Source organism: Chiloscyllium plagiosum, unplaced genomic scaffold, assembly GCF_037043375.1.
Source record: "Chiloscyllium plagiosum isolate Xiang-an unplaced genomic scaffold, Cpla_swu_hap1 HiC_scaffold_2, whole genome shotgun sequence".
In the NCBI taxonomy this organism is placed as follows: Eukaryota; Metazoa; Chordata; class Chondrichthyes; order Orectolobiformes; family Hemiscylliidae; genus Chiloscyllium; species Chiloscyllium plagiosum.
Window position 1 is genome coordinate 12,051,564 of NW_028270140.1, and position 19,372 is coordinate 12,070,935.

A 19,372-nucleotide genomic window follows, 5' to 3' on the forward strand; every position below is an offset into this window, starting at 1 on the left:
AGCATAATGCAGAAAATTGTAACAATTATCCTTACCATGCCACAGTTCAAGTTCTTATCCACTTTGCAGAAAGTGTGAGGTGGAGTTTCTCCTTTACTGGTAATAATAACACAGATATCAGTCACAGCCAAAGAATTCTGCGGTCTGTTCAACGGAGCCCTCCGATGAGTAATGAAGATTCGCTGAGAGGTTGTTGAACTGTTGTTAACATTAGCACAACGGCCATAGGGAGTTGCTTGTAAAATTTCACAGCCTGGAATAAGACGTTCCTTCCCTTCATATAAAACCCTTTAATGAGAAAACAAATCTTGGTTCATACTTATTCTAGCATTGTCTTTTTGATAAATCTAAGCAGAATATCAAGAAAAGCAAAGCACAATGATTTGCCACTTTCTTTCTTGTAAGCACATAATTTCAATCGCACCCGAATTAAACAACTGGAAACAATTAACATTACATATTATTCCTCATTTTTGTAAAAGAGCACAGTTAATACAATATATTCTGAAAATACGAAACATTCTAATGTGCGTTTTGATTTGTGTGCATACTGATTATTTTCTAGTGCACTTGAAAAGTAACTGGTTGAGTTGAATGAATCAGAGTCAAATACTGTCGATGTCCACCCATCATTTGGTTGAGATGACAACGAGCACATGATGCTTGCTCTATACTTTAAAAATATGAAAAAGATTAAAATGAACCATTAAGCAAAACCAAAAAAAAGGTCCTGAACACTTTCAAATTACAACAAAAGGCAGGTTGAAGTTAGGAATTGTCAGACAAGAACTTGTCTGCAGAACAAGTTTTGATTTCTCCTTTAATCCCTAATGCAAGTCACTAACTCAAAACATATTGACAGAAAACCATAATCAGCTTTACTGAAACACACATGAATGAAGGGTCAAACAAAACCATCAGTTCCCTGAACTAAATTGTTCAATAGAGTTACAGTTACATGGAAAAGGTTACTTTGAATTGCAAGCCAATACTTATTAACAAGCGACGAGTTGAAGAATGAAGAGAACTGGGTGTCAGCTAGGATGCATGAAGCATAATTTTGAATGAGCTCAAATTTATAAAGATAGAAATACAGTAAACAAGAGGTGGTGGCCATTCAGCCCTCGGGGCGTGCTCCGCCATTTAATCATGGCTGATCATCCAACTTTCTGGTGTGGCCAGAAACAGGGAGATAATGGACTTGAACGTGTGGTTGGGAGCAAGGATTTAAGTTCTTGGATCACTGGGGTATATTTTGTGGAAAGCATAAATTCTCCAAGAGAGACGGTTTGCACTTTAATAGGTTAGGGACCAGCATTCTGGCAGGCAGGTTTTCTACTGCAGCACCGCTACATTTAAACTAAGTAGCGGGAGGGAGGGGACAAACTGGATGTTTAAAAAGGAAATTGAAGGGAAAGTTAGAACAAGAGAAGTCAAGAAAGACAACTGTATCAATGAAGCAGAAAACTTGGAAAGGGATCATGCTGTAAGGTTGAGTGAAATAGGGGTTGATGGGAAGGGTGAGAGCAGTAACAAATTAAAAATACTATACATGAATGCACGAAGCATTAGACATAAGATGGATGAGCTTGAGGCTCTTTTGGAAATTGGCAGATACGATATTGTGGGGATAACTGAGACGTGGCTTCAAGTGGACAGGGCCTGGGAAATGAATATTCAAGGCTACATGTGTTATCGTAAGGACAGACTGACGGGCAGAGGGGGTGGGGTGACCATGTTGGTAAGGGATGATATTCAGTCCCTTGCGCGGGGCGACCTATAGTCAGGGGATGTAGAGTCAGTGTGGATAGAGCTGCGAAATACTAAGGGTAAAAAGACCCTCTTGGGTGTCATCTACAGGCCCCCAAACAGTAGCCTGGATGTCGGATGTAAGTTGAATCAGGAGCTGAAATTGGCCTGTCGTAAAGATGTTACTACAGTTGTTATGGGGGATTTTAACATGCAGGTAGACTGGGAGAATCAGGATGGTATTGGACCTCAAGAAAGAGACTTTGTGGAGTGCCTCAGAGATGGATTCTTAGAGCAGTTGGTGCTGGAGCCGACCAGGGAGAAGGCAATTCTGGATCTGGTATTGTGTAACGAACCAGAATTGGTCAGAAACCTCGAAGTGAAGGAGCCATTGGTAAGTAGTGACCATAATACATTAAGCTTCAATCTGCAATTTGAGAGGGAGAGGGTACAGTCGGAAGTGACAATACTTCTGTTGAATAAAGGGAACTATGGAGCTATGAGGGAGGAGCTGGCCAAAGTTCAATGGTGCACTACTTTAGCAGGGATGACCGTGGAGGAACAATGGCGGATATTTCTGTATATAATGCACAGATGCAGGATCAGTTCATTCCTAAAAGGAAGAAAGATCCCAGGAGGAGGCATGGGCGGCCGTGGCTGACGAGGGAAGTTAAAGAAACATATAAAGTTAAAAGAGAAAAAGTATAACATAGCAAAGATAAGTGGGAAAACTGAGGACTGGGAAGCTTTTAAAGAGCAACAGAGGATTACTAAGAAGGAAATACGCAGAGGAAAAATGAGGTACGAAGGTAAATTGCCCAATAATATAAAGGAGGATACTAAGAGCTTTTTTAGGCATGTGCAAGGCAAAACAATGGTTAGGACTAAAATTGGGCCCTTGAAGACAGAAACAGGGGAATATATTACGGGGAACAAAGAAATGGCAGAGGAATTAAATGGGTACTTCAGATCTGTGTTCACTGGGGAAGACACAAGCAATCTGAAGGGCTGAAGGACCTGAACTGAAGGGAATTTATATTTGCCAGGATTTGGTGTTGGAGAGACTGTTACGTCTGAAGATTGATAAGTCTCCGGGGCCTGATGGTCTGCATCCCAGGGTACTGAAGGTGGTGGCTCGGGAAATCGTGGATGCGTTGGTGTTTAGTTTCCAGAGTTCGATAGATTCGGGATCGGTTCCTGAGGATTGGAGGGTGGCTAATGTTATACCACTTTTTAAGAAAGGTGGGAGAGGGGAAAGCAGGAAATTATAGACCAGTTCGTCTGACCTCAGTGGTGGGAAAGATGCTGGAGTCTATTATAAAGGATGAAATTACGGCACATCTGGATAGTAGTAACAGGATAGGACAGAGTCAGCATGGATTTATGAAGGGGAAATCATGCTTGACTAATCTTCTGGAATTTTTTGAGGATGTAACTCTGAAGATGGACGAGGGAGATCCAGTAGATGTAGTGTACCTGGACTTTCAGAAAGCTTTTGATAAAGTCCCACACAGGAGGTTAGTGAGTAAAATTAGGGCGTATGGTATTGGGGGCAAAGTACAAGATTGGATTGAAAATTGGTTGGCTGATAGGAAACAAAGGGTAGTGATAAACGGCTCCATTTCGGAATGGCAAGCAGTGACCAGTGGGGTACCGCAGGGATCCGTGCTGGGACCGCAGCTTTTTACAATATATGTTAATGATATGGAAGATGGTATCAGCAATAACATTAGCAAATTTGCTGATGATACTAAGCTGGGTGGCAGGGTGAAATGTGATGAGGATGTTAGGAGATTACAGGGTTAGGTGAGTGGGCAGATGCGTGGCAGATGCAGTTTAATGTGGATAAATGTATGGTTATCCACTTTGGAGGCAAGAACAGGAAGGCAGATTACTACCTCAATGGAATCAATTTAGGTAAAGGTGCAGTACAGAGAGATCTAGGTGTTCTTGTACACCAGTCAATGAAGGCAAGCATGCAGGTACAGCAGGTAGTGAAGGCGGCTAATAGCATGCTGGCCTTCATAACAAGAGGAATTGAGTATAGAAGCAAAGAGGTGCTTCTGCAGCTGTACAGGGCCCTGGTGAGACCACACCTGGAGTACTGCGTGCAGTTCTGGTCTCCAAATTTGAGGAAAGACATTCTGGCTATTGAGGGAGTGCAGCGTAGGTTCACGAGGTCAATTCCTGGAATGGCGGGATTACCTTACACTGAAAGACTGAAGCGACTGGGCTTGTATACCCTTGAGTTTAGAAGACTGAGAGGGGATCTGATTGAGTTATATAAGATTATGAAAGGATTGGACACTCTGGCAGCAGGAAACATGTTTCCGCTGATGGGTGAGTGCCGAACCAGAGGACATAGCTTAAAAATACGGGGTAGGCCATTTAGGACAGAGATGAGGAGAAACTTCTTCACCCAGAGAGTGGTGGCTGTGTGGAATGCTCTGCCCCAGAGGGCAGTGGAGGCCCAGTCTCTGGATTCATTTAAGAAAGAGTTGGATAGAGCTCTCAAAGATAGTGGAATCAAGGGTTATGGAGATAAGGCAGGAACAAGATACTGATTAGGAATGATCAGCCATGATCATGTTGAATGCTCGAAGGGCTCAATGGCCTACTCTTGCACCTATTGTCTATTCGGAGCCTGTTCCCACTCTCACCCATATCTTCTGATCCCTTTAGTCCAATAATTATATCTAACTACTCTTTTAAAACTTTGTGTTTTAGCCTCAACTAACTTCTGTGGCAGAGAATTTCACAGGTGCACCACTTTGTAGAGTCAAGAAATTTGTCATCTCAATCCTGAATGGCCTATCCTGTATCTTCAAAATGTGATCCCTGGTTCTGGACTAGTGTCATCGCGCAAAATCCTTCCTGTGTTTCCCCTGTATAGTTCTGTTAAGAGTTTTATAGTTTTCTATGAGACTTTTCTAAACTTCAGCATATGTCGTCAGAAACCAGCCGGGTCTCTCTGCCGACGTTAGTCTACCACCTGCGCAGTCAGTCAGTCTGGAAAATCTTTGTGGACTCGTTCCATAGCCAGAACATAGCCTTCCTCAAATAAGGAGACCACAACTGCACACAAATTTCCAGGAATGGTCTCGCCAAGGCCCTGGGCTTCTGCACTCTAATTCTCTCACAATGAAGGCCAACATACCATTTGCCTTCAATGCCTGCTGCACCTGCATGTTTACTTTCAACAGCTGGTGTACAAGGACATTCAAGTCTCCTGACAGCCATCTCCCTTCCCAGTCTACAGCCATTCAAATAATAACCCACCTTCCTGTTTTTGCTAGCAAGATGGATAACCTCACACTTATCCACATTATGCTACATTTGCTATGTTTTTGCCCACTCACTCACCTTGTCTATATCACATATCTCTTCCCCACCATTTATCCTCCAACCCAACTTTGCAGTTTACAAACTTGGAGATATTATGTTTTATTCCCTCATTATATGTGTTGCAAACAGCTGGGGGTCCATGATCCCTACAGTACCCCAGCAGTCATGGGCTGCCACTCTGAAAATTACCAGTTTATTTCTACTTTTTGCTCTCAATCTACCAGGCAGTTCTCTCTCTATGTCAATGTGTATCCCCAAATCCCATAATGCTTTAATGATACTTGCTAACCTCTCAAGTGCGGCCTTAGTAAACACCTTCTAAAGTTCAAGTAAATGGGCTGGGGAGTGGCAGATGGAGTTTAATTTAGATAAATGTGAGGTGCTGCATTTTGGGGAAGCAAATCTTAGCAGGACTTATACACTTAATGGTAAGGTCCTAGGGAGTATTGCTGAACAAACAGACCTTGGAGTACAGATTTATAGCTCCTTGAAAGTGGAGTCACAGGTAGATAGGATAGTGAATGCGACGTTTGGTACGCTTTCTTTTACTGGTCAGAGTATTGAATACAGGAGTTTGGAGGTCATGTTGCGGCTGTACAGGACATTGGTTAGGCCACTGTTGGAATACTGCGTGCAATTCTGGTCTCATTCCTATTGGAAGGATGTTGTGGAACTTGAAAGGGTAGAGAAAAGAATTATAAGGATGTTACCAGGGTTGGAGGATTTGAGCTATAGGGAGAGGCTGAACCAGCTGGGGCTGTTTTCCCTGGAACATCTGAAGCTGAGGGGTGACCTTATAGAGGTTTATAAAATCGTGAGGCACACGGATAGGGTCATGGATGAGGCCTTTTCACTGGGGTCGGGGAGTCCAGAACGAGACGGCATTGGTTTAGGGCGAGAGGGGAAAGATATAAAAGAGACATAAGGGGCAACTTTTTCACTCAGAACATGGTGCGTGTGTGGCATGAGCTGCCAGAGGTAGTGGTGGAGGCTAGTACAAATGCAACATTTAAGAGGCATTTGGATGGGTATATGAATAGGAAGGGTTTGGAGGGATATGGGCCAGGTGCTGGCAGGTGGGACTAGATTGGGTTGGGATATCTGGTCGGCATGGACAGGTTGGACTGAAGGGTCTGTTTCCATGCTGTACATCTCTATGACTCTGAATGCACTGGTTCCACCTTATTAACTCTACTAGTCATTTCGTTGAAAAATTCCAGTAGATACGTCAATATGATTACCTTCTCATAAATCAATGCTGTTCCAGTCCACTCATGTCACTGTTTTCCATGTGTTCTACTATTAATCCCTTTATAATGGACTCTAGCACTGTCAAGCTAATCAGTCTACAATTCCTTATATGTCCCTGCCCCTTTTCTTTAACCAAAAAAAAGGTTACATTAGCTATGCTCCAATCTAGGGCAACTCTTCCAGAGTCTTGAGAATCTTGAAATATGAAATATTTTGAAATACGCATCCACTTCGTTAAATACCCTGGGATGCAGATTGTTGGGATCCAAGATGTCAGCCTGTAATCCCAATTTCACCAACACTATTTCTCTGGTAATACTGATTTCCTTAAGTTTTTATCTCACTACAGATCATATGTACCCCAACAGTTTTGGTGACATTATTTGTGTCCTCCTTTCTGAAGGCAGAATGAAAACACGTATTTAATTGGTCTGCCATAGTTTTTTGCCCATCATAAATTACCCTGTATCCAATTGGAAGCAACGTACATTCAGCTTCATTAATCTTTTCTGCTTCACACGCTTATAGAAACATGATACGCTGTTTTTCCACTCTTAATCAATTCTTATGTCCTTCTTTGTGGAAATCTCAACTGTCCCTAATCCTCCGGTCTGCTTTTATTGACCTTTCTTGGACCTAATACTATCTTTAATTTCTGTTGTAAGCCATGACCAGGCACCTTTCCAGTTTTGTTTTTGCGCCAGACAGAAATTACCAATTGGTGCAGTTCCTCCATGCAGTCTTTACATATTTACTATTGCCTATCCACTGGCTGTTTTGGACAGAGAAGACTAGAATTTCAACTCTGGAGTAAAGATGAGGCTATCAGCAGGAGCTGCCTTTCAGTGGGTGGAGACTGTGTCCATGTTACAGATGCAAATAGATAGTTTTTGCGATGGTGGGGTCAGAAGCTCAGTGTTGAGTCCAAGAGGGCAGTGGGCAAAAAGGATTGACAGATACAGAATTGTTAGTACAGCTCAACTGAGCAGCAGTTTGAGCATTAGGCCTCACACTTGGCAGTGCATGTGAAGAAGTGAGAAATCTAATTCAATTTGTGTATTGATTGCCAGCTCGCAGCTATGACTGGAATCATCTATGCAGCATCTTCAGGGACCAAACAGGTCAGGTTCAGCTCTGAAACTCCCTCAAATGTTTGTTATGTTGTCCCTCTCAATCATTCTAAGAAGGAGGTAGCTAACTATGGCTATGAGTTAGCTGTGCTCAACCCAGATCCTGTTGAGGGTGTAACAGCCCTGTACTAAGAAGCAGGAACTGAACACTGATGTTGCAAAATCAACATTTATTTTCTTTACATTCCATACACACCACACATTTGAATGTTATACAGTACCATCTATCATCAAGAAAATGCTACTGTTCATTTAAGTGTTGTAGCAAGTCATTGAGAAAACTAAAATACTATCAGGCAGAGTCAACATGATTTTGTGAAAGGGAAATAATACTTGACAAGTTTTTTTAGATTAGTTTGCAAGTGAATAAAGAGGAGCCAGATTTAGTATGGTTAGGTTTCCAAAAGACAATCAGGAAAGATGCCATCTAAAAATGCTATGGCACAAGACTAGAATTTGTAGCGTTGGGAGTCACATTAGTATGGTTAGAGGATTAGCTAACTAACAAAACAGTTGATGTATGTACATGATTTTCAGGTTGGCAAATTGTAATGAATGGAGTGCTATGGGGATTAGTGCTGGGTTCTTAACTATTTTTGATGAGCATGAATGATTTGAACAAAGGATCAACTGAAATGCAAACATTTTCTTATGAACACAGGTAGGAAAGCAAATTGTGATAGAATCTGCAAAAGAATATGACAGGTTAAGTGTTTGGAGAAAAATCTACAAGATGGGTCTATAATGTTCTCTTCTTTCAGAGAATAAGGGTATTGCTGGATAGACCAGCATTGTTTGGTCATCAAAATGTGCTGGGAAGGGTTGTGATCTGCATTATTTGCTGCTGCAGTCAATGGAGGGTTAAGTACGCCAACACTGCTGATCGGGATTTCCAGCATTCCGACCCAATGACAGTGAAGGAACAGTGATACAGTTCCAAATCAAGAGCATACAGCAAATAATTAGGAAGGGAAAAAGAATATTGACTCAATTGCAAAGGGGACAGGGTATAAAACTAAGGAAGCCCTGCTTTGCTTGTACAGGACTATGACAAGGCCACAGGTACAATGTGAGTTCAGTTTTGGTCTCCTGAAGGAGCGATTTTTTTTTTACATTGGAACTTGTTCAGCAAACATTCACTTGGTTGATTAGTGTGATAAATTGAGTACCTTGCGAATAAAACTTGAGTAAGTTGACTGTACATCTACTGCACTTTTAAACAATGAAAGGCGATTTTTTAAAAAAAAATAAGGTTCTAAGGGGGTTAGATAAGGCAGAGACAGTGAGTTAAATAGATTTTGGATGGCCAAGGCAGTTGAAGGCTATTGCAGCCAGGCAGAGGAGTGAGTTAATACCAAAATCAGATTAGTCATCAGCCGAATGAATAGTCTACATTTGCTTGGATCATTAATGTTTTTACAATTCAGTTGATAAATTTGAGCAATTTGAAAATTCATACTTCAACCAAGAAGTTTTGAAACCACAGATTTATGGTACGCAGCCACACGCACAGGAATTTAGTGAAGTATAAAGGATCAATATTTCACAAATAATCCATTATCTGTGAAGCAAATTACAAACTTCTGATCATATGAAAAGAGCTGAGGACAAGGATCTTGCTTTGCATGCAATTATAATGGTCTCCATTTAAGGTAGGGGGGTGTATATTTGATGCAAATCAGAAAAATGACAATTCAAATGCAATCAAAACAACTGAGGGAATGCATTCAGTTACTTTACTAGCTGAGACAGACTACAATTGCAGAATGCTAAGGTCAGAATGATACAAAACACTGCATCTAGAATACTGCTTGCAGTTCTGGTCATCATATTCTGGGTAGGAGATCATCACACTTGAGGAGAGATTGAGGATATTTACAAAAGGTGTTACAGCAACGGATAAATTTAGCTGTTGGAATTGAAAAAGTTGGAAAAGCTATTATTTTCTTTCAAACAGTACAAATTAATGGGAGATTTGATTGAGGTATTTGAAGTTTGAGTCCCCTTGTGAATAGGAAGAATCTGTTTCCCTTAACAGGGATGTCAATAACTAGAAGGTCTAGATTTAATGTAATTAGTTGAATGATTGGAGGAGAGTTAATGCAGATTTATTTTCACTCAAAGGGTAATGGGGATCTGGAATTGTTGAAGAGTTTTCGGAGCAAAAATCCTCACTGCATTGTTAGGAATGGGAGGCTACACACTTTAAGTTGTCTTTTAATTTCAAAATCAAGTTGGATAATGGAGAAGGGCATGTGAGTGACAAGGAAAGTAAAAGTTACGGGGGACAAGTAAGCAAGTGCTGTTAAAGCCACAAACAGATCAATCAAGTCCTCTGTAGTGAAGAACGCACAAGAGATCAAAAGGCCCATTCCTGCTCCTATTTCTTATAACCTTCAGATGACAGATTCTGACTATTCACTAGTTCTGGCCAGAGGTAAACCAACGATCTGGTTGACCAAGGGACAAGGACCCAGGCCAAAACCTATCCACTAAGGTGCGAATTATAACTCCAGGACACCAAAGAAAAGGCAGCTTCTTTTACTGTTTGTCAACTTAGGGGCAGAATTTCTATTGATCATAGTTATTGTGTCATTGCAGATGGGAGTTTTACAGGAGGACACTGCAGACTCCCCATTATAGTAGACTCTGAAGGAATTGCCTGGAAATTTAATACTCCACTGGGCAATCCTTTAACAGTAGGATCCCTGAAAAGTCTCCATTTAATTTGGATACGGAGAACGGTTCTGATAAAATTAAGTAAAATATCTACCCAGAAAAAGTTAAACTATTACAGACTAATTCCTGAGTAACAATAAACACTCCCCATATTTAACAATCACAGACACAACTTAACTATCCTTGTTATTACATAGACGATACATCATTATACTTAGAAGCTTCTCACATACTGTGAATTATGTGAGGTGTATTGACCACATTAGAAACAAACATGTAATCATTAAACTGTGTGCTCACTAGGCTCTTGAATCTGCTTTTGGGTTGGTGGCTTTGGGCAAAACTGCACATCACCTATATTTTTGATAAAACAAATTTAGAGTTATAGAGATGTACAGCACGGAAACAGACCCTTCGGTCTAACTCATCCATGCCGACCAAATATCCCAACTAAATCCAGTCCAGTCCCACCTGCCAGCACTTGGCCCATACCCCTCCAAACCCGTCCTTATTCATATACCCATCCAGATGCCTTTTCAATGTTGCAATTGTACCAGCGTCCACCACTTTCTCTGGGAGCTCATCCCACACGCGGACCACTCTCTGTGAAAAGGTTGCCCCTTACGTTTCTTTTATATCTTTCCCCTCTTACCCTAAACCTATGCCTTTTAGATCTGGACGCCCTGACCCCAGCGAAAAGACTTTGTCTAGTTATCCTATCCATGCCCTTCATGATTTTATAAACTTCGGTAATGTAACCCCTCAACCTCCAACACTCCAGGGAAAACAGCTCCAGCCTATTCAATATCTCCCTATAGCTCAAATCCTCCAACCCTGGCAACATCCTTGTAAATCTTCTCTAAACCCTTTCAAGTTTCACAACATCTTTCCGATAGGAAGGAGACCAGAATTTCATGCAATATTCCAACAGTGACCGAACAAATATCCTATGCAGTCGTAACATGACCTTCCAACTCCTGTTCTCAATACTCTGACCAATAAAAGGAAAGCATACCAGACACCTTCGCCACTATTCCACCTACCTGCAACTCCACTTTCAAGGAGCTATGAACCCGTAATCCAAGATCTCTTTGTTTATCAACACCCCCAGGACCTTAACAGTAAGTGTCTAAGTCCTGCTAAGATATGGATTCCCAAAATGCAGAACCACACATTTATCTAAATTAAACTCCATCTGCCACTCCTTAGCCCATTGGCCCATCTGGTCAAGATCCTGTTGTAATCTGAGGTAACCCTCTTCGCTGTCCACTACATCTCCAATTTTGGCATCATCTGCAAACTTACTAACTGTACCTCTTTATGCTCGCATCCAAATCATTTATATAAATGATGAAAAGTAGTGGACCCAGCACAGATCACTGTGACACTCCACAAGTCACAGGCCACCATCACCCTCTGTCTTCTACCTTTGAGCCAGTTATGTATCCAAACGGCTAGTTCTCCCTGCATCCCGTGAGATCTAACTTGCTAATCAGTCTACCATAGGGAATCTTGTCAAACGCCTTACTGAGGTCCATATCGCTCTCCCCTCATCAATCCTCTTTGCTACTTGATTGAGTTTTTGAAGAAGTTTGTGAGACATGATTTCCCACGCAAAAAGCCATGTTGACTATCCCTAATCAGTCCTTGCCTTTCCAAATACATGTACATCCTGTCCCTCAGGATTCCCTCCAACAACATGCCCACCAACGACATCAGGCTCACTGGTCTATAGTTCCCTGGCTTGTCCTTAACACCTTTCTTGAACAGTGGCACCACGTTAGCCAACTTCCCAGTCTTCCAGCACCTCATCTGTGATTATCAATTAAACAAATCTCTCAGCAAGGGTTGCATTAATCACTTCCCTCGCTTCCCACTGAGTTCTAGGGTACACCTGATCAGGTCCTGGGGATTTATCTACTTTTATGCATTTCAAGACATCCAGCACTTCCTCCTCTGTAATATGGACATTTTTCAAGATGTCACCATCTATTTCCCTACATTCTATATCTTCCATGTCCTTTTCCAGAGTAAACACTGATGCAAAATACTTGTTTACTATCTCCCCGCCTCCTGCGGCTCCACACTGAGGCCGCATTGCTGATTTTGCCGTCTTGCTGAGGGGCCCGATTCGTTCCCTAGTTCCCCTTTTGTCCTTAATGTAATCGTAAAAACCCTTTGGATTCTCAATTTTATTTGCAAAGCTATCTCATGTCCCCTTTTTGACCTCCTGATTTCCCATTAAGAATACTCCTACTTTCTTTATACTCTTCTCAGGAGTCACTTGATCTATCCTGTCTATACCTGACATATGCTTTCTTCGTTTTCTTAACCAAACCCTCAACTTCTTTCGTCATCCAGCATTCCCTATGCCTACAAGCCTTTCCTTTCACCCGAACAGGAATATCTTGTCTCTGGGTCTTATCTCTTTTCTGAAGGCTTCCCATTTTCCAGCTGTCCCTTTCTTTACCTGCGAACATCTACCCCCAGTCAGCTGTTGAAAGGTCTTGCCTAACACCGTCAAAATTGGCCTTTCTCCAATTTAGAACTTATCATTTCAACTTTTAGATCCACTATTGTTTTCCATCACTATTTTAAAACAAATAAAATTATGGTCACTGGCCCAAAGTGCTCCCCCACTGACACCTCAGTCACCTGCCCTGCCTCATTTCCCAAGAGTAGGTCAAATTTTGCACCTTCTCTTGCAAGTACATCCACATATTGAATCAGAAAATGTTCTTGTACACACTTAAATTCCTCTCCATCTAAATTCTTAACACTATGGCAGTTCCAGTCTATGTTTAGAAAGTTAAAATCCCCTACCATAACCACCCTATTATTCTTACAGAAAACTGAGATCTCCTTACAAATTTGTTTTTCAAATTCCTGCTGACTATGAGGGGGTGCATAATACAATCCCATTAAGATCATCCCTTTCTTATTTCTCAGTTCCACCCAAATAACTTCCCTGGGTGTATTTCCGGGAATATCCTCCCTCAGCACAGCTATAATGTTATCCCTTATCAAAAATGCCACTCCCCCTCCTCTCGTGCTTCCTTTTCTGTCCTTCCTGCAGCATTTGTATCCTGGAACTTTAAGTTGCCAGTCCTGTCCATCCTTGAGCCATGTTTCTGTAATTGCTATGATGTCCCAGTCCCATGTTCCGAACCATGCCCTGGAGTCAATCTGCCTTCCCTGTGAGGCCTCTTGCATTGAAATAAATGCAGGTTAATTTATCAGTCCTACCTTGTTCTCTGCTTTGTCCCCTGCCTGCCCTGACTGTTTGGCTCATTTCTTTTCTCAACTGTACCAGTCTCAGATTGATCTCTTTCCTCACCATTTCCCTGGTTCCATTCGATCTGATAGGATTCGCAAACAACGCCATTTATTGCCCAGATTACCCAGAACATGCCTACTGTCTTGTGCCAATTTAAATGCTCTGGTGTTTAGGAAATTAATGATTTCCCTGTGTATTGTGGTTTTAAGCTTAATGGACAGGTAATTTTACTAAACAAGATAACTTTACTAAACAAGTGCATCACCTAATGAAGGGTTTAGTGAGAATGAAATAAAAACAGCTGTTTTTCCTGAAGTGCCACTGGTCAATTTCATCGCAAGAGCTGAATTATGGTAAGTTAAAGGTGAAATAATGTAAAATTCACTTCAGTTTGCATCAAGCAATGGACAAAACCTGTGCACAATTTAGCACCTTATCAGAAGCAGACTATGCAGGAATACACAACATTCTAGGTTTGAGTGAAAAATACAAGTGCAGTTAATCAAATTTGATTTCAACAACCTAAAACAATTTACATTTTGAAGACACAAAGACGCATACCTGACTCAAATGGGTTTGGAGAAGACGAGAACAGACAGACGGAAGGGACAATAAGCCAGGAAATACAATCAGTCCCCACGTGAGCATGGTGGGCTCAATACAATTTATACAAATATTCAATCACTTTTTCTAGCTTTCAAAAAGTAGCAACATGAGAAATACATCATACTTAAAGTTAAGACTGGGGTATGGTGATTCCCCGATAACATGAACATTGGCAAGCAATTGCCTGCAGATGGTGTGAAAGCACAGACTCATTTTCAGATCTCCCTACTGAGACAGGTGCCAGTGTTCCTAAGAGAGGATCAGAGTAGAAACTTAGCAATTCTTCACAATACATGAGTAGACAGCACAACATGTTGACTGAGGTGTACAAAGTTAAAAATCACACAACACCAGGTTATAGCCCAAACCAGCAGGATAACCTAGTGTTGAGTGATTTATAACTACTGAAACAGAGTTTGTGCCTCCACTTTGCATTTCAAATGGTACAATTAACTCAGATCAAGACATCCACGAGAAAAGAAATCAAGTATGTCAATGTGCCCAACTCTGCACCACATCACTGCAATTATTTCATTAAAAAACACTAACCTGCCCTCTGATGACATGTTGCTGTTTCCAGAGTTTATACAGTGAAGGTAAAATTTTAGTTGGCTACCAAGAACTGCAATAAGCCACTTAGTGACTAATAAATTACACACAATTGCAGACTAAACTAAACACATTGTAATGATGTATTATTTTCTTGACCCTTCTTCTCCCAACCACCTTTGAATATTAACTAACTTACCCAATATCAATCAGAGGCGGTTTGTCACGCCCCCTTTTGTAGCAAAGATGCATTTCTGGGCTTTTCAAGCTCCCAAAATTCAAGTTTGCCTGAAGTCCCGTAGGAGTAGTCTCAATGCAAGTGTAACCTTCTGGTACATTTTCTCCTGCCGATTTGATTATGACAGCAAGGTCTATTATTGGTGCTTTTGGTCCTGTTGATTTAGTCTCCGATATAGTGATTTCTTCTTCCAATGGTGTAGATGTGTCAGTTAGGCCTGCGACTACAAAGTAGTCACTAACCCTGGGGCCTTTATCTTCAATCATGGCTGGTGTTCCTAAGAGAGGATCAGAGTAGAAACTTAGCAATTCTTCATAATACATGAGTAGACAGCACAACATGTATATATAATTTCTATCATTTCAGATGAACCTGGCAACTCTTAGCTTTTAAAATCTAAATTCTTTATGGTGCAATTAACGTTGTCTGTTTTCAATGTGATGTCATTAATCCCTGCCAAAAGTTACTTGACAAATCATCTCTCATGTCCTGAGCATCTAATCTATTTTCACTTTATTCCAGTAAAACGTTCCCCTCCAAGTGACCGTAATTAATAATATGGGTGACAATTAAATGTCAAAGTTTGAGGACATCCAATTTAACAATGGTGGCATAGGCTTGATGGGCTGAATGGCCTACTCTTGCACCTGTTTTGTTTCTAGCGACATTAAAACCGTAAATTGAGCTTCCAACAAAGTTTTATACATTCATCAGATATGGGCATCACTGGTTAGGCCAGCATTTATTGCCTGTCCTAAATGCCCAGAGGGCAGTCAGGAGTCACCCATATTGGGTCTATAGGCCAGACCAGGTAACAATGGTAGATTTAATTCCCTAAAAAGGAGTCAGTGAGCCAACTGGGCATTTCCAACAATTGATTCATGGCCATCATTAAACTCTCAACTCCAGATTTTCATTGAATTTAAATTCCACCATCTGCCATGACAGGATTCAAACCTGGGTGCCTAGACCATTTACCTTGGTCTCGAGACGAACTGTCCAGTGAAAATACCACTAAGACATGGCAGAGTCTACAGTCTAGACCAGTCTACATTCCCTTCCTGAGCTAGCAACTGTAGAACAGAGGCCATTCTACCCTAGATTAGGTAACTCACCAGAAACTGACAACAGACCAAAGGCTGCCCTGACCAATAAAGTTAATACACAGGACCTCCCCATTACCTAATATTTGTAAGAGTTGTCCACAAATATATAGCTGTAAAATGTGTTGCTGGAAAAGCGCAGCAGGTCAGGCAGCATCCAAGGAGCAGGAGAATCGACACGTCAGGCATAAGCCCTTCTTCAGGAAAGGCTTATGCCCGAAACCTCGATTCACCTGCTCCTTGAATGCTGCCTGACCTGCTGCGCTTTTCCAGCAACACATTTTTCAGCTCTGATCTCCAGCATCTGCAGTCCTCACTTTGTCCAAATATATAGCTGTGTCTATTTCAGTTTACTCTGTAGACAAGATGAAATAGATTCTTGAGAACTCAGAAGACATCTTAGCAAGGCATGCAAAATTGAGAGGGGTGGGGGACAGTGGTGTAAAATTTAGTTCAGAGGAATTGGTCAAGTCAAGAAAGATCAAAAATAAACTTTTCAGAACAGAATCACCTTTAAAATGTTAACTAAGGTCAAATTTTGTTAATTGATTGAAATACATCAATCCTCAAACACCTTTTGATGGAGTGAGCTGGAAAAAAGTGCAAACCTAAGAATTTCATGGAGGAAGAAAGTACTCATTTCATTTTTTTCTAAGAAATCTAACAGTCTCAAGATCAGCATCAGTTGAAAAGGGCAAAAGAGGTGACAGAGAACCAGTTGGAGTTCAGATGCAAACAACTAATACCCAAATGGATAAAAAAGTATAAGTGACACCACAGGAAAACAGTTAAGTGACAGGAAACAGATTAAACTAATAATACTTTAAGGTGAAGGCAGACAGATTCTTGATAAGTTAAAGGTGGAAAGATTATTGCGGGGGTGGGGGGGAGGAGTGGAGAAGAGAAGGCAGCAAGGTGAATCTCACTGAAGTGCAAGCTCGAAGCACCTAGTAGCTGATGATATTGATATGGGTTCTCTTACCTTGTAACAAAGTTATGTAAAAACTGTACTGAATTTTGACAATTTTCAGTTCAGTCCTTCTAAAAACTTCTGCACAACTGATCCAGTAAAGTCACTGCAAAACACTTGGCTCGAACATAGTCTGCAAAGATAGACTACACATGCACAAATTTCTCTTGCTAAAGCCTTCCCAAGCCAAAGAAATCTTTATGTTTTATTTAAAATATGCCTTTCATAATCAACCTGTTCAGAAGCTCCTCTCAAAACAAATTTACTTCTATCTATCTCATTGGCTTGTTGCATCAAGGGATATTCCTGACTATTGACTAATTTGGGGAAATCACCCAAATGTACCTGACAGTACCAATTCCAGATCTTCATAAATCCTCAGTGAAAGCATTGTCTAACTGGTAAAGTCAAAAGTGTGGTGTTGGAAAAGTGTAACAGGTCAGGCAGCATCAGAAGAGTCGACGATTCGAACATAAGCCCGAATGAAGGCATTCCTGATGAACAGTTTTTCTCAGAAACATCGACTGTCCTGCTCCTCGGATGCTGCCCGATCTTGTGTGCTTTTCCAGCGCCACACTTTCTGACTCTGATCTCCTGCATCTGCAGTCCTCACTTTCTTCTTCTAACTGGTAAAGGTCTGACCCCTTCACCATCTAATCTTCTTAATACATGCCCAACATTAAATATTCAATGACCAAAAATCTAGCTGTCCAATATAGCCTCCTTACCCCAGGTCCTAACACCCCAGTTACCGACTTGTACCTGTGTAGCATTGCCTCAAGGTCCATCGGCAATGGAAACCTTTATCCAGGCCTCAGTTATTGCTAGAGTTAAACTACTCTAATGCTCTTCCAGCTGGCGTTAGACCTTGCACACTCATAAATTTCAGCTGACTAAAACACTAATATCTATACATAAACTCTCACAGCATCCTGTTCACCTTACTCGCATCAACTTCACTGCATTTGCTCCTGGTCTCGCAGTGAATCAATTTTGAAAAGCTCATGCTAATTTTCAAATATGTTAACTTCCTCCTGTCCTGCATTCTTTAGACTGTGCCTCTTTTGTGCATTCTTCTTTCAATACCAGTGATTGAATGTTTAGCTGTCTCGGCCCCAAAGTCAAAATTGGCACTTCCTCATTTCTTCTTAAAATCTGCCTCTGGTCAAGCTGTTTTCCAAATGCCTAAATCTGATGGATGTAAATTGAGTTTCATGCACATTTCTTTAAAGGACATCGTGCATTAGGTTAAAATGCCACATAAACACAATGATTTTGAGATTCTGTTGTTGGACTGGGGTGTACAAAGTTAAAAAAAAATCATAAAACATCAGGTGACAGTGTAACAAGTTTATTTGGAAGCACTAGCATTCAGAGCACTGCTTCGAAAGCTAGTGCTTCACTTGTGGTATATACTCCACAACCACCTGATGAAGGAGCAGTCCTCCGAAAGCTAATGCTTCCAAATAAACCTGTTGGACTATAACCTGGTCTTGTGTGAATTTTTAATGTCAATACAAATCTGTAACATTTCGATGGGGCAAACAGTATTTGATTTCCAAGCATTTGGCTTTCCATGTCATCATTTAATAACTACTTTTGGGGTAATGTGCAAAGCAATCCAATAGAGGCACAACAAGTTTATTAGATTTCCTATACTTCAGAAGAGGAATGGTAACATATTCATATCACTGCAGACATCATGATGATATAACTGAAACAAAATTCTTCACGTGTTCAATCTGACAGATGCAGCAAGGTTTTACCTGGACAGAAGTCTAAACCTTGGGCTCAGTCTCAGAATAAGAGATCTGCCACTTTATAAGTGAGGGTAGAGCAAGAACCCAAAGAGTTGTGAACATTTAGAACACTACGTCACAGACTGCCAATGGCTGATTTGAAAATATTCCATGACTAAGCAGAGTCCAAATCAGTTTTGGTTACTCGGAGTCAATAAATAAGGAGAGCTTGGCAAGCATGCATGAGATAGAAGATCAATTGAATTAACCAGCATGCTAGAAGGGCTCAAGAGTTCACGCTTGCGCATTTTGCATGTTCTTAACCATTTCCCTTTCCACAGTGTGATCCAACTTAGTGAGTATTATCAGCACTTTTTTGCTTTAATTTAAGTTGGGATTGGCTGGCCATCTCATTCATCCTGATTGAATGCACGTCAAATGAGTGCACTTTGGTCACTTTAGTCTTATGTCACATTTCTTACAAACATAATAAATTCAATGTGCCTTTTAGTCTGTGCCAAATATTTTCAAGGCAAGGAGGAGGAAACCTAATATAAAATAATGATAGAAACTAGTTCAACAGTTAAACATCACAGGAAGTATTGATGCATGCTGAGCATTTGCTACTTCCTGTTGTTTCACTGGAAGCCATCGTACCACATTTTATACTGGTATACTTAATCTGGAGAATCTCTGCCTTTCTTAGAAGAATGACTTAGACGCTCAATCCAAAATT

At 41.0% G+C, this 19,372-nt stretch overlaps 1 protein-coding gene across 7 annotated transcripts in view; it reads right to left on the reverse strand.

Annotated features, from left to right (window-relative positions):
* dennd4c (DENN/MADD domain containing 4C) overlaps positions 1–19,372 on the reverse strand; it is a 152,962-nt gene that overhangs the window by 93,724 nt on the left and 39,866 nt on the right. For all 7 annotated transcript variants that reach the window (XM_043719121.2, XM_043719156.2, XM_043719146.2 and 4 more), the window contains 2 exons: positions 14,786–15,101; positions 36–288 (listed from right to left, as the gene is read on the reverse strand). In XM_043719121.2, coding sequence (XP_043575056.2) covers positions 36–288; positions 14,786–15,090 — 558 coding nt within the window. In that variant the 5' untranslated portion in view covers positions 15,091–15,101. The remainder of the gene's footprint in view (positions 1–35; positions 289–14,785; positions 15,102–19,372) is intronic.